The following is a 16,554-nucleotide window of genomic DNA, read 5'->3' on the forward strand; positions in this document are numbered from 1 at the left end:
TATTTACTTTCTTTTAGATAGTAATGCCGGGTGAGGAAAATAGATTTATTGAGAAATAGATATGCATATAGAAAACTAGCCAATAGGGAGATAATTATATCGAGCCAACTCTAGTTTTATATATTTGTAAAAACCTTCACATTATACGATGGAATATATTACGATGCGATAAGTAACTAGTATACATACATATTTTATTATAAAAAATTATATATTACAATTGAATAGCAATTTATTACACTTAAATAAAAACTAAAAAAGATTTAACAAAAATCAACAAAAAATATATAAATATACGCTTTAAATCCTAGTTTAAAAAGGGATTAAACTGAAACCGACCATTCTAAAAACTTTAACTTGAGCTATTTACTTCTAAACTTATTGCACTTGTCAAATAGGAACGAAGCAAAGCAAATCTAAATAACAAGGATGACAATATCCATGAAATGTTGAAAGCAAAGCTCAAATTTAACATTACATATGGATGTGTTAATTATAAATTCTAGATTAACAGAATGTTTGTATGTATGTATGTATGTTAAATAAGATCTTGTACAGTACCTATAGTTAAAATGGGGGGAAGGGTTGCACCCCCCTCCCTCCCAAAAAAAAGATTTTATACACAAAAATTCTATTCTAATATATCACTTAAAAGTTAAACTAAATCTAAAATTAAATTTACAATATTTGATATACATTTATTTTACTTTAAAAATTTAAAAACAATTCCTATCAAATACTTTGATGATATCAAAAAACAATCACGTTTTTAATAATATAGAGATAGTTCAATAAACGATAGCTTTACCCCCATGTTAAATAGACTTTCCTTAAAAAATTTAAATATTTCGACCACTTCTTCCCCTAAAAAAATATAGTTTGATGCTTTTTCAACAGAATTTTGATTTTATATGGGGGCCTAAATTGATCTATCTCTAAATTCCCTGCCCTCCCCCCTATGGTCTGTTTACCAGTCATCCTCTTCCCCCCACCCCTCCCCCTCACTGGTTATATCCACTGGGGCTGCTGCAAACTTCTCCATCTGAAAATTGAATATGTAAATAATTTTAAACTTTTAGGGGTAATAATGAATCTGATTGTGCTGTACAAAGTAACAGTGTCAGAACTTTTCAACCAATAAACCTAAGGACTAAGGAGTAGTTTTGTTTATTATATTTTGGTACCTTGAGTTTTTTAAGCTCCGAGAGACCTGAAGTACTTTTTGAAAATTAATATATTTATTTTTTACCTTTTTATTATTTATCTGTTGCTGAATTTTTTCTAGATCCAGCCCATTCGTCGGAATATCCGGCGTCATGTCGGCAAAAAAGTCAACTTCATCCTCTGTGGATTTCCCGCGCTGCTGCATCGCGGCCGCCATTTTGTTTTTATTTGGCGCCATTTTCACATCTAAACTTTGTGTATCCACTTCTTTGACTTTTGTTGTAATGGTTGATATGCTGTTGCTTTCTTCCTGGATGATAGTTGATGTAAATTTAGTGTTGTCTGTGACCGCCAGGTGGTGTGAGGAGGGAATGTTGTTAGCAGGTTGGAATGCTGGAGAATTAGGGCTGGTGGCCCGCAGGTCATCTCGGTCACTCAGTACTGGGTCATCTTCCCAATTGTCCCATTCCTAAATCAAATTTATTTAATATTATTATTAAATCAGATAAAGTACTATGAATAGTACAGATAATTATGGTAAGCAGGAATTTTCAGAAATGGCAATGGATGAAAAGTAGATTTATACCCCTCCCCTAATGGTGATAAACAAATTCGCCTCTTCAGTAAAATAAGACCAATAGTTGAGAACTGCAAAGATGAAATAAAAGTACCCAAAGTTTTTTTTAAGACAAATGAGTAAGTCTTTTGAAGGTTTGACTAACATTACAATTTATCTAATATAGCCTCCCTTCCCATAGATTGCAGTTGAATACGTGTGTTTATAAGGTGGAGAGAATTGAAAAAAAACATATTATACAGAAAAAAGGCAGGTTAAATTTACTGTAACATGGTAAAATACTGACAGACAGATTTACACATACTCATAGAGTAGCTATGCTCCTCAAAATAACGTTTCTCACTAACCTCCAGATTGCTGGCACTTCCCCCCAGTCCATCTCCCTCCTCCTCCCCTTCATTTTCCGCGCCAATAGGCGGGATGCGCGTGAATGCCGCGCCGCCGCCACCATAATGGTCACCCAACGTGTGGATCCCGGAAACTTGTTGTTGCGGCTTCCATGAAATGTTGATTGATTGATTATCCTTGTTGATACGCCTGGAGGGGCTGCCATCAGAGAAGACCCGGCTGTTATTCTTGCCGATAACCTTTTCAGGGCCCAGGATTGGTACGATGTCAGCTAGAGATCTAAAAATAAAAGTTTCATTTGAAAACTTTCAGTTCAAATGAATGCAGAATATTTGTGGATATTATGATAGGAAAAAAAGTTCAGGTTGCTAACATGGACATCATTTATTGGCAATTTCGTGCATGTAGGAGGGTAGGGGTCGATGGGTAAGGGGTGAATAGGTGGATAGTTACTTTAGCCAGCTACAAGTTTCACTTTGTAAGAGTACATGATATTCTGGTGTAAGATCATAATAAATCCATTTCATTACATTAAATCCATTCTGCAGTAAGCTATAAAAATTGGAAAGAATTTTAATGAATATAATAGATTTGAAATCTGCATAAAATTTTAAGGAATTTTTATAAAATTCGTTTTTTGTATAATTCTTTATCTATAAGCGCAAATACAAATTAAGTTAAATAATTTTGACATCTGTGATTGGTGGATTGAAAACTATCTGCGCCCTGATTGGAGAAGCTTAAGTGACGTACATCATTCAACTAATTAGAGCGCAGGTAGTTTCCAATCCACCTATCCTATTGGTCAAAATTTATCAACTTAAATTGGATTTGCGCTTTTAAATAATGAATTATATAAAAAACGAATTTTATAAAAAAAATCCTTAAAATTTTATGCAGATTTTAAATCTATTATATTCATTAAAATTCTTACCAATTTTTATAGCTTATTCTACAGGACATGCTTATCAAAAATGCTATAAATATTAAGAGGACTGGATGACTTTATCAATAATTTACCTTTACGTGTATTATAAGATTAATCACAAAAAGAATAGGTTTTAATAAGGACAATGGACGATAATTTATATACATCCTCAATGATGATTATCAAAATTAACCCTCATGTAGATTTTTTGTAACCACTATATCATAAAATACCTAAAGTTTTCAGCAATGGAATAAGATAACGTGGTTATAAAACTTTGGGTACTAGTTTAATTTAAAGTCCAATACCCCCCCTCCCCCTTATATATAATTACCTTAAAGTTTGAGAAACAATAACAGGATTTGTATCTTTCAATCCAAGAATGAGAGCAGGTAAGATATCCTCTTCCAATGTTCCAATATCTAAACATAATCCAAGAATTAATGCAGGTAAAATATCCTCTTCCAATGTTCCAATATCTAAACATAATTCAAGAATTAATGCAGGTAAAATATCCTCTTCCAATGTTCCAGTATCTAAATATAATCCAAGATTAATGCAGGTAAAATATCCTCTTCCAAAGTTCCAATATCCAAACGTAATCCAAGAATTAATGCAAGTAAAATATCCTCTTCCAATGTTCCAGTATCTAAATATAATCCAAGAATTAGGGCAGGTAAAATATCCTCTTCCAATGTTCCAATATCTAAACATAATTCAAGAATTAATGCAGGTAAAATATCCTCTTCCAATGTTCCAATATCTAAATATAATCCAAGAATTAATGCAGGTACAAAATATCCTCTTCCAATGTTCCAATATCTAAACATAATTCAAGAATGAGGGCAGGTAAAATATCCTCTTCCAATGTTCCAGTATCCAAACATAATCCAAGAATTAATGCAGGTAAAATATCCTCTTCCAATGTTCCAGTATCTAAATATAATCCAAAAATTAATGCAGGTAAAATATCCTCTTCCAATGTTCCAATATCTAAATATAATCCAAGAATTAATGCAGGTAAAATATCCTCTTCAAATGTTCCAATATCTAAACATAATTCAAGAATGAGGGCAGGTAAAATATCCTCTTCCAATGTTCCAGTATCTAAACAAAATCCAAGAATTAATGCAGGTAAAATATCCTCTTCCAATGTTCCAATATCTAAACATATTCCAAGAATTAATGCAGGTAAAATATCCTCTTCCAATGTTCCAATATCTAAACATAAATAAAGAATTATTACAGGTAAAATATAATCTGATTTTTTATTTTGTGCATCACGCAAAGTGCCTTCTCGAACACAGAAACCTCCTCCTCTTTATTTAGAATATATAAAATAAGTAATGCCGTAAGCCCTGTGAGGCTACCCAGTACCAAATAGAACTTAACCTAACCTGACCTAAAGTAATCATAAAAAAAAACAATCTAACACCAAATTTTAGAGCTAAACATTAGCCTGTCCCGGATTTGAAAAATTTTGTTAAAATTTTTGCCCCCAGCCATAATATAGTTGGTTTATGCAAAATATTGACCCATGCAAAATATTTTTTCTGTAATGCAAAAATTGCGATGGTACAAGCACTGCAAAGTTTTTAAAATTTGCAAAAAAGACCTGTTTTTAAAGCTCTTGTACCATCTCAATTTTAAAGATTTTTACAAAATTTCAATTCTAGTGTGTCTATATAAACCTGAAAGAAGGTGTATCAACTTTTTTGCTTTTTATTTAAGATAGCTAGCCGGTTCTTTCAGTAAGTAGTAGATGTAAAATTTTTCATAGAATTCAGATATGCAATCGGTTTTTTTTGTAGACCTCTTATTTTTTAAGTAATTTAAGTTTAAAAAAAAAAATAATTAAGTCGGTGTTAAAGTACTAAAACGCAACAAAATAAAAGAAGAAAATGGCCAGTATGAACAAAAATAGTAAGATCTTTAATTTGACACCTTACTTTTAAAATTCTGTTGAGTAATTATTGAAAAAATCAATTTTTTTTACCTCGGTTTAATTAAAACTTTGAAGTAAAATATAATCTTCCACAGGCATAAAAAATATGGGTTCATATATAACTTTAGAATCAGAAAAATATTATGAATCCATTGTAAGCTAAATTGAAAAAGTTTTATAAAACTATAATGAAAAATATAAGTGTATTTTAAGAATCATAATTTTCGGCTTTAAAGGGTTGAACAACTTGAAAACTTGAAACTTGAAATAAACCTAAATAAATATACATACAATGTAACAGATATTTTTCAAACACAAGAAACAATAAAGCATTTTTAACTGCATTGTTTTGAAGTTTATAAACAGATTGAAGCATATTTGTTTCTAATTTTTCGTTCTTTACATGTTATGTAAGTATCACTATTTTCATTGTAGTATCTATTGTATATATTCTATGAACATTATCCTTTTTTTTGTCAATTCTATTGGTTGAGGTTTTGAGGTTAAGCTTCCCGATTAGTCAATTTTTGAGTTGTGATTGGCTAGTTTAATAGTTGCAATTAAGTGTTACATGTAAAAAATAATACGTTAGGCCATTTTTATTATTTTTATTTTTTTACTTATTTCAATTTTGCTTACAATGGATTCGTAATATTTTTCTGACTCTAAAGGTATATATGAACCCATATTTTTTATGCCTGTGAGAGATTATATTTTACTTCAAAGTTTTGATTAAACGAAGGTTAAAAAAATTGATTTCTTCAATAATTACTCAACAGAATTTAAAAAGTAAGGTATCAAATTAAAGATCTTACTATTTTTGTTCATACTGGCCATTTTCTTCTTTTATTTTGTTGCGTTTTAGTACCTTAAAACCGACTTAATTATTTTTTTAAAAACTTAAATTACTTAAAAAATAAGAGGTCTACAAAAAAACCGATTGCATATCTGAATTCTATGAAAAATTTTACATCTACTACTTACTAAAAGAACCGGCTAGCTATCTTAAATAAAAAGCAAAAAAGTTGATACACCTTCTTTACCAAAAAAAAATGGGGGCAGTCTCAATTCTAACATATAATGGAAGAGGGTGTAGCAAGTAATTTTCCAAAGTAAAAATTGCCAGATTTCATACATAAATAATGGGGTTGGGCTGGAATCGATAGATACAGATATCCGGCTGATTCATAATTCTGGATATCAAGTATTTAGGGTTATATTGACACACTAGAATTGAATTTTCGTAAAATTTTTTAAAATTGAGATGATACAAACTTTTTAAAATCTGCAAAAAGACCGTTTTTAAAGCTTTTGTTTCATCTCAATTTTAAAGATTTTTATGAAATTTCAATTCTAGTGTGTCAATAAAAACCTAAATACTTGATATCCAGAATTATAAATCAGCCGGATATCTGTATCCATCCAATCCGGCCTAACCCTATTATTTGTGTATGAAATCTGGCAATTTTTACTTTGAAAGATTACTTGCTACACCTTTGTCCTTCATATGTTAGAATTGAGACTGCCCCCATTTTTTTTGGTAAATTTCAGGTTTATTTTGACACACTAGAATTAAATTTTTAAAAATCTTTAAAATTGAGATGGTACAAGAGCTTTAAAAACAGGTCTTTTTACAAATTTTAAAAATTTTGCAGTGCTTGTACCATCGCAATTTTTGCATTACAGAAAAAATATTTTGCATGGGTCATTATTTTGCATAAATCAACCATATTATGGCTTAGGGCAAAAATTTTAACAAAATTTTTCTAAAACGGGACAGGGTACTAAACATATATAAAAGCTATGAAGCTTAGAATTTCATATCTTTGTAATGAAAAGCATTGCTCGGCAGCCGCTAGTCAGCCGCGACTCAGCCTTAAATTTGAAACCGTTTGTATATTTTGAATTTTTTTTTTGGAAAAGGGATTTTCATATTTCAGGTTTTAACTTTTTTAGAATTTTAAATGATTGATTTCCCTGAGGCTTACACACGGCTGCTGAGACAAAAGGTGAATTAAAGATGTTCAGTGTTCATTTTTTAGAAGTAAATATAAAATCACAAAACCTTTTGTAAATGTTTTATTAACTCTTTTTTGCAACATATATTGGATGCTCGGTGGTATAGTTAAACTTGACAAAAAAAATGCATCTTTCTAACTTGTATAGCAGTAGAGAAAATCTACTTTTCCCAAACACACAAAAGTCTAACGGACATTTTGAATCATAGAGTAGCTTCGCTACTAAATATATACTACCTATAGATTTACAGAAAATGGAGAAATTTTCCAGAAGAATAAGCCGTATTCCAGAATCGTAAACAAGAAACAATGTTTTGATCTAAATATAAAATATATGTATATCCAACACGAACAATTACGAGGTAGGGGACATTGGGCTGTTTATCACCCTAATCCCCAAAGTTTTATAACAACGTTTCCTTATTTGTTGGGTTAAAAACCTTGGAGTCTTTTATGGTAAGTGTCCGAACGTTTAACCACTAATTGTAATCTACAGAAGGAGTAATTTTGTATTTCATTATTATCGGCCATTGTCTTATTGGTCGGTTGTTTTTGGATACTTTCATTAAATCTTGATTGGGTCAATGTCCAAACATCTAAATCTATAGAAGGAGTAATTCTGTTTATCATAATTTGGATTGTACATTAATTTATCCAAAGTTATTTTATCCCTTATATCCCTGAGAAACTTAAAATTACAATAATTAAAATTACCTCTGGAACCACAAAATTAGTAAAATATTCATCTTCAAAAATGGCGTCGGGATTCGAACTCTGGGGCTGCAGGATTCTGGGCACCAGCTTTGATCTAGATAATAGATAGTTTTAATCATGTCGCAGGCTTTAATGTTGCACCAGATTTACATGTACTCTGATAAAGTAATACCCGCAGCTGGACAAAATAACTGCACCCTCAATCCACATCCTTTTCCCTGTCTACTCTCCTAATGGACAAACTGACTAATAAAAGAGTTCCATGTTAGCAACCTAAATTGACGACATCATCTGTCATTAAACCACGTATATTCTATACCTATTGATCAACATGCGACAAATTTGGTCAAGTTTGGTTTGATCCATTTGGTTCAATAACTGGCAGTTTCCTAACGTGTAAATAAACTAATAATTTTAATCTACATAAATAAGGGGATTCATCATGTTTATCATAAATGGGTATTAATTGTACATTAATTTATCGGTTATTGTCTTTTCCCTTAATATTCCTAGGTAAGATAAGGTCCTTAGCGCATCTAGAAACCACCCACCCACTCCCCTCTTCAACCGTATCTGTATACCTAATCGTCTGACCAACAAGATGTACTTGTAGAGTAGCATAGCTACTCTACTAGCCAGTCGGGATGTTGTCAGGTTATCTTCAGGCTACTTAACCTGGCTGTTAGATCCATCATGACGTATCTGTAGAGCAGAGAGGCTTGGCAAAGTATAGAGAAGCTACGCTACTAACCTGGCTTTGAGATTAATCATTACGTATCTAGGGAGAAGAGGCTTGGCAAAGTATAGAGTAGCTACGCTACTAACCTGGCTGTAAGATCCATCATGACGTATCTGGAGAGAGCAGAGGCTTGCCAAAGTATAGAGTAGCTACGCTACTAACCTGGCGGTCAAGTCCAAAAAGACGTATCTGAAGAGAGAAGAGGCTTAGCAAAATATAGAGTAGCTACGCTACTAACCTGGCTGTAAGATCCATTATGACGTATCTGGAGAGAGCAGAGGCTTAGCAAAATATAGAGTAGCTACGCTATTAACCTGGCTGTCAGATCCATCATGACGTATCTGGAGAGAGCAGAAGCTTGGCAAAGTATAGAGTAGCTACACTACTAACCTGGCTGTAAGATCCATCATGACGTATCTGGATAGCAGAGGCTTGGCAAAGTATGGAGTAGCTACGCTACTAACCTGGCTGTAAGATCCATCATGACGTATCTGGACAGTAGAGGCTTGGCAAAGTATAGAGTAGCTACGCTACTAACCTGGCTGTAAGATCCATCATGACGTATCTGGAGAGCAGAGGCTTGGCAAAGTATAGAGTAGCTACGCTATTAACCTGGCTGTCAGATCCATCATGACGTATCTGGAGAGAGTAGAGGCTTGGCAAAATATAGAGTAGCTACGCTACTAACCTGGCAGTAAGATCAATCATGACGTATCTGGAGAGAGCAGAGGCTTGGCAAAGTATAGAGTAGCTACGCTACTAACCTGGCTGTAAGATCCATCATGACGTATCTGGGGAGAGCAGAGGCTTGGCAAAGTATAGAGTAGCTACGCTACTAACCTGGCAGTCAGGTCCATCATGACGTATCTGGATAGCAGAGGCTTGGCAAAGTATAGAGTAACTATGCTACTAACCTGGCTGTCAGATCCATCATGACGTATCTGGAGAGAGCAGAGGCTTGGCAAAGTATAGAGTAGCTACGCTACTAACCTGGCTGTAAGATCCATCATGACGTATCTGGAGAGCAGAGGCTTGGCAAAGTGTTGGCCCAGCACTTGTTGTGGGATTCTGTACAATCTATCACCTACACAGTATAAGGTACTTAAGAATTAGGCCACTTTGCTAGATAGAAACAAACAGAGAGGGCGGGGACTGTAAATTTCTGGAAGCTCTATAATCGTAACCAGAAAGTCCGTACGTCCATTTAAAACATGCTGCTATTAAACCTTTATAACAAATTTTTTTGTAATATAATTATTCCATTCATCTGATTTTTTAAATAATGATTCCTTTTACGTCAAGGTACAATATTATAAGTGAATCATCTCTATAATCAAGTTCTAAAAATGTAAGTATGTCCATAAACATCATCCTGTATTTATGCAGTTTTGCAACAAACTTACTTGCAATTTTGATATACATTTATATTCTGCTTTTTCTGTTCTATCACTATACAAACAATTGTTTATGTTCGTTTGTCCTACTGTTTCAAAGCTTCGCTTTTTAGATATTTTGTTATATTTGTTTTCTTATATTTTTTCTAATTGTTTCTTTAAAATTACCTAATTCAGTAAAACATTCTTCTTTCTCTTTTTCTGTTTTCAACGTTAAATCTGAAATAAAATAGGCTATGTTTTTTTTTGTATAACACTAATAAACAGGTGGCTAAGTTAGGACATCAAAGTATTGGTTGTCTGTTTAACTTAATATCCTAGAGTGGGAGTTAGAGTATTGTATTCTATTACAAGCAATGGATGCCCTTGGCTTCTCTAGATGATCACTAAACTTCAGGGAGTGAGGGGACATTGGGCTGTTTATTACACCTGACCCCAAAGTCTTAATTCGTTGGCTTAACAACCTTGGGGACTTTTATTAAATTTTGATTGGTTGGTTAATTTATTTGTGTGTCCAAACGTTTTAATCACTAATTGTAATCTATAGAAGGGATAATCATTGGGGGATGAACATCAATTTATCGGCCATTGTCTTATCCCTTTTGATCCCTGACTAAAGTTACCTTTTAAAAACTGAGCAATCTGAATGTATTGTTGCTGGAAGTATGGATGGTCCAGAACCTGCAGGATGTTTGGCCGTCTGGACAGGTCAGGGAGTAGCAGGTTCGACTTGGCGTACTCGCAAAATTCTACAGATTCTCTGTCAGTAAATCTGTAGTTTACAGAGTAATAACTTTAGTTATGTTTAAGAAAGGATTTTTAACAATTCAAAAACCATTTTGAACTATATACAATGCCGTAATTATTATCAAGATAGAAGTATAAGTAAAAGAAACTCTTTTATCTGAATAGAAATTTAGTACCTTTAGTAAAAAAAGTATAAAGGTTAAGAACTTTAAATGTTGCCTTATATTATGTAACGTAAATATGTAACAAATCTTATTTAGTAATTTGTGTACTTTAGACTTAAGTAACGTATTTAATCCAAAATTATCGTATTGAAAAATATTTTTTTATTTTGATAGCTAACAAAATCTAAAATTATAAAATAATGGTTAAGGTTTTTTTTCTGAAGCTAAATAACTCGAAAATTGGATTTATAAATATCTTGGTGTTGTTTTAGGCTATTTCACTTGCTACCTCTTGAGTCTTGTATAAATGCGAAGCCTGGATGGTTCTAGGCTATTTTATAAAAGTTATCATCATTCCTTGCGAGAAGTTCTGTAATTAAAATTCCGAGAGCCAAAATATCTCTGAAAAAAACATACTTTTATTATAATGGATACATGATTTAAATGTTCTCTTATAAAATGAAACTCGCAGCGGGCTAAAATAATGATACCCCCATCCACCCCCTTAAACTCATCCCCTTTCCTCCTACTGGATGAACGAAATGACCAATAAATGAGTTCCGTGTTAGCAATCTAAATACGACAATTTTTCTCATGTTATAATTAGGGTTGGGCCGGATATCTGGCCAACGCCGGATATCCGGCCGAATAACAGGATATCCGACTTTAGAAATCAGTCGGATATCCGAGTTTCATTATCCGGGATCCGGCCGGATATTGAAAATGGCCGGCTATCCGGCCCAACCCTAGCCATAATATCCACGTATATATTACACCTATCCATTTTTAATATAAAGGTAAAAATTAAAAAAACATATTAAGGACAACCTAAAGAACCAAAAAGAAATTCACCCTATTGGCAAAATCCTCTGCACGCCACTGCTTTGAACCTTTGTATGCAGGGAGGGTGGGGACATTGAGCTGTTTATTACACAAATCCCCAAAGTTTTTAAATCATTTTTCTTATTTGTTGGCTCAAAAACTTTTGGGAAGTATTGAATTTTATAGTTAAGTGTCTAAACGTTTCTGTCGCTAATTATAATTTAAAGAAGGGATAATTTTGTATCATCATTAAGGTACATCAATTTATCGGTCATTGTCTTATCCCTTTAGATTCCTACTTTTACTGTTTTGAGCGGACGAACAAACGGAAATATCCTGATTAAAGAGAAGATATGCTACTAAAAAAAATATTTTACTATACACCATGAATGTGGTAAAAAAAGGCTTAAAAAGAATTGTCATGCACGAAATAATTATCATCCAGAGATCTAAAGGAATAGGACTATGGTCGATAAATTGTTATACATATTCAATGATTATATACAAAATTATCCCTTCTGTAAATTATAATTAGTGGTTGAAATGTTTGGACATTCTACTTAATAAACCAACCAATCAAAATTCAATGCAAGTTCCAGAGTTGTTGAGCCAACGAATAAGAAAACGTTATTATAAAACTTTGGGGACTAGTGTAATAAACAGCCCAATATCCCCTCCCTCTCTGATTATTATCATGCAATATTATTTTATTTGGCAAATAAGCTTACAATATAATTCATCATATTTGTTCATTTTTGAAACACATGGCCTGGTGTTTTTTTCTGATTTCAGGGGGTGGGGGAATCCCATTCTCAAAGAAATAGCTTAAAACCACCGCATGACCAGTAGCTATATATTCTGAAGAGTAGAACCTAATCAATTCATTGGTTCAGACGAACAGACAGACATCGTTATGTTTTCTATTATAGAAGATTTGAACAAGATCAGATTTTATTAAAACGCCTTTTCAACAAAACAAGGATGACAACATCCATAAAAGCGAAGTTCTGAAACGGTTGGACAAACGGACATTAACACATGTATAGTGTCAGAACTGAATAATCAGAATATAAATGTATAAAAGCCAAAACAAAATTGTAAGTATTTTTGTTGAAAAACTGATTAATTACAAGATAATGTTTAAGGACATACTTACATTGTTAGGACTTGATTATAGAAATGTTTTGCTTAGAACATTGTACTTGGCTGTTCTAGGAATCAGTATACCAAAAATCAGATCAATCGGATAATTATAACACATAAAAATATGTTGCTAAAAAAGTTAAAAATCAATATGTTTAAATTGGACGGACATTCTGGTAATGATTATAGAGTTGCCACGCTTTCTAAATCTTACCTAACTACTACAGGAATCACCATGCAAGTTTAAAATCAATAGGACAATTCTAACATGCCTAAATTAACGAAAAAAGATATCCAACTCGGACAGACGTACAGACCGATCCTAATTATAGAAAAGCTTTGCTTTTAAAAATACTTCGGTCATACAAAACCAATAAAACGTGTAAAAATTCAAATTATCGTCCGATTCTTAAAGCAAAAAAAAATCCTATTTTATTAAGGCTAAGAAACAAAAAATTTCATATAGACAGACACAAATACGGCCTACTACTTTAGCAGTAAAACATCCAATTACTGCATAAACCCTTGGAAAATATTTTCACATACTTTAGGCCAAATAAGATAAAGGTGTCTATAATAGTTATTTATCGCATATAGACAGCTTTCCGCGGATAACAAAATGAAAGATTAAGAGAAAAAAACTGGTGGGTACCTATTATTACAATAATTTTTAGTTTAGAATTCGTGGAAAATTGTCTTTAATACGATGCTATACATTATTTTACAGTATGGCTCGGAACCGTTTCTATTCCAGCGAATATTAATCGGTTTTCAAGCCATACTAGAAAAATATTTCCAATATATTTGAACTTCACATGTACCTTAGCATCTCACTGTCCCTCTGAAGGCTTCCAGGTAGAGTTTGTGTGATGCTGGTGACACTGTCCAGTCCTGCTAGCCTCCACTCTCCAGCTGGGGTCACAAATATTGAGTTCTCAATCAGGTTACCGTGGGTTAAACCTCCTTAATAAAAAAATAATTATCTTTATTCAGATGTGTCTATTTTTTGACCAAGTTGAAATCGTTCCACCACTCCATATTTCTTTCCCCCAAGTTTTTCAGTGTTTTTTTTTTAATGGAACAAAAGTATTGCTTAATTCAACCCACTTATTATTGACAAAATTAATAAGCTATATCTTATTTTTTTTATTGGCTAGGGACATTTTGTACAAAAAAAATATTTTACAGTTGTCAACAAATAATTCCTCCAAAACCTGTTTTTCCATAGCATATGACATTCAGTTTATACATAACATTTGAACCGGAATTGAAAGATATTAAAGAAATCTGTTATACCAAATTACAAAAATGAAGAAATAGTAACCCGTAGGGGGTTTGGTGGTGCATATATGCCAGATATTTATTCTAAAGGGATAAGACAATGGCCGAAAAATAAATGTACATTGTACATCCCCAATAATGATAAACAAAAATACCCCTTCTGTAGGTTACAATAAGTAGTTACAACATTTGGACACTGAACTTAATGAACCAACCAATCAAAACACAATAAAAGTTCCCAAAGATGTTGAGGTGACGAATATTATAAAACTCTGGGGACTAGAATAATTAACAGTCCAATGTCCCCTCCCTCCCTGAAAAGCACTGCACAGTACCTGTTTGATGCAGAAACTTGACAGCCTGGCAGATCTGGAATATTCCAAGTCCTGTGGAATAAGGATTCTGTTGGCTGCGCACCAAGCTTATAGGACAAACCTGTTCAGGGCGGATGTTATGATTTCTTTGATTCAGCATCAAAGATTTTTCAAAATTGAAAAGGTACTTTTTTATTATTTTAAAAGCGAAGCTGTTCTATAATTAGGGTCGATGTCCGTCCGTAACAGTTAGCTTTTAAAGAGGAACGGTTAGTTCTTTTAGTTACTTTAGACATGTTAGAATTGTCCTATCGCTTTCAAACTTTGCATGATGATTCCTAAAACAGTTAGGTACGATTTAAAAAATCGTTACCAGAGAGTCCGTACGTCCATTTAACACATATTTTTTTTCAATCTTTAAACAGGCAGTAAAATATCCATATACTATCTCGAGACTTAAATTTAAAAGTAAAATAGTCTTAACCATTCTAGATACAATGTCAAGCTTTAAAAAAAAGGGTTATATCAATCGAATAAGTTGTATGAGGGATCTTAATGTACAAACAAAAAACCTCACTACTTTATGGAGTACCGCAAGGGTCAACTAAAGATCTCATAATATTAGAGTAAAAGAATAGAGGAAGCACGCGTTATATGTAACTCTACCAAAGGAGAGGGTAATAGTTTACTTTCAATAGGGTGAATATCAGACAATAGCGTCGGAAATACAAACACACCCAAGTCGATACAAAAGAGCAGAAACCAATATGCTAGCAGACGAAAAAGGCCTTTCCAACCACTTGGGCCAGGTAGTTGGTTATACTTATATACTTATACATTTATTCTCATAACAATCTTTCCTTTTCTGTAAATAGATAGACTTGATTTCCATTCGGGGCCCATGCGTAGTATTTCAATATTGAGGGGTGTCTGTACTGCTTCAATCCTTTAGCTGAAATATAAATAAGTAAGAATAAATAAAGTTAAATTACCTATTCTATAAATCAAAATTATTAGTTGAAAGGTGCTAAGTTTTCATATTATGTCTTATTATAGGATTATTAAGGTACTCAAAGTTTTTAAATCAAAAAATGAGATAATGTGTTTTTAAAACTTTGGGTACCAGTGTAATTTAAGAGTACAATGGCGTCTCCCTACCACAAGCTACCAATTTCGGAATTTTGCACAGATATCTAGGTTATTGAAATGGAAACTATTAGATTTTCCATATTTTAAATCACTACTTTAAGTACCTTAACTCATAAAATGCACTTAATGGAAATATCCTTTTTAACCATAATTTACCTAAAGCACTTAGACTGGAGTCTTGAGATGATTTTTGCCCAATAAAAACAGACAAAGGTCCGTTGTCAGCGCTTTCAGCATGGTGTAAACTCCAATCCTTAAAAACTAAGTATATAGTTGCTACACTTGTAATATAATAAAAACAAACAGAAAACGTTGTCCGCGCTGTCAGTATGGTGTAGACTCCAATCCTTAAAAAACAAAGTATATAGTTGCTACGCTTATAATATAATAAAAACATACAGAGGTCCGTTGTCAGCACTTTCAGCATGGTGTAAACTCCAATCCTTAAAAGACCAGGCATATAGAGTTTCTATAATTCTAATACTTGTATGAAAGAGGGAGAATATACAGGGATCTAAAGGGATAAGACAATGGCCGCTAAATTGATGTACATCCCTAATGATGATACACAAGATTATCCCTTCTATAGATTACAATTAGTGGTTGAAACGTTGGGACACTCTATTTAATTAAGCAACCAATCAAAAGTCTCCAAAGTTGTTAAGCCTACGAATAAGAAAGCGTTATTTTACAACTTTGGGGACTAGTGTAATAAACAGCCCATTGTCCCCTCTCCCACTCTGACATAACTTGCCTGTGTTGTTAAAATTGGACTATCATCTATGACTGCATCAGGCAGAGTACTCGTGTTATTCCCCATCTTTATATGAAAATAAAGTTTTATATGTGAGCATTCTACGTATTTCTTTTCCATAAATATAATTTCTATATAATCTTTTTTTTACTTAACCCATTAGTGCCGAGCGCCACTTTTATGGACCGATCGAGCTGAAAATCTCAGGGAAGCTTTATAATGGTAAAAACGGAATTCCAATTTTTTTGTTTTGCTCTAGTGGCGTGCACAGGAAAGTTGCAATAAAACCCGGTTCGGCGCGAGTAAAAAAACCTTGCGGCATTAATAACCGTTTTTGGCGTTTTTTGGTGCTT

At 33.0% G+C, this 16,554-nt stretch overlaps 2 protein-coding genes across 2 annotated transcripts; both read right to left on the reverse strand.

The window, feature by feature from the left end:
• Positions 1 to 586: 586 nt before the first annotated feature.
• Positions 587 to 10,665, reverse strand: LOC145318132 (uncharacterized). The gene is made up of 10 exons (XM_080159481.1): positions 10,652 to 10,665; positions 10,451 to 10,599; positions 9,996 to 10,046; positions 9,424 to 9,517; positions 7,695 to 7,788; positions 7,218 to 7,299; positions 3,352 to 3,439; positions 2,089 to 2,368; positions 1,250 to 1,633; positions 587 to 1,042 (listed from the first exon to the last, which is right to left on the reverse strand). Exons 1-10 carry the CDS (start codon positions 10,663 to 10,665, stop codon positions 968 to 970), a joined length of 1,311 nt encoding a protein of 436 aa, XP_080015607.1. The 3' UTR covers positions 587 to 967.
• A 399-nt stretch (positions 10,666 to 11,064) lies between these two features.
• LOC145318134 (protein-associating with the carboxyl-terminal domain of ezrin-like) lies at positions 11,065 to 16,272 on the reverse strand. The gene is made up of 6 exons (XM_080159482.1): positions 16,202 to 16,272; positions 15,604 to 15,700; positions 15,158 to 15,250; positions 14,320 to 14,418; positions 13,525 to 13,666; positions 11,065 to 11,140 (listed from the first exon to the last, which is right to left on the reverse strand). Exons 1-6 carry the CDS (start codon positions 16,265 to 16,267, stop codon positions 11,065 to 11,067), a joined length of 573 nt encoding a protein of 190 aa, XP_080015608.1. The 5' UTR covers positions 16,268 to 16,272.
• Between the last annotated feature and the right edge of the window lie 282 nt (positions 16,273 to 16,554).

The sequence above is a fragment of the Acartia tonsa genome, chromosome 4 (genome assembly GCF_053477335.1).
Source record: "Acartia tonsa isolate MP-2025a chromosome 4, ASM5347733v1, whole genome shotgun sequence".
Lineage (NCBI taxonomy): Eukaryota > Metazoa > Arthropoda > Copepoda > Calanoida > Acartiidae > Acartia > Acartia tonsa.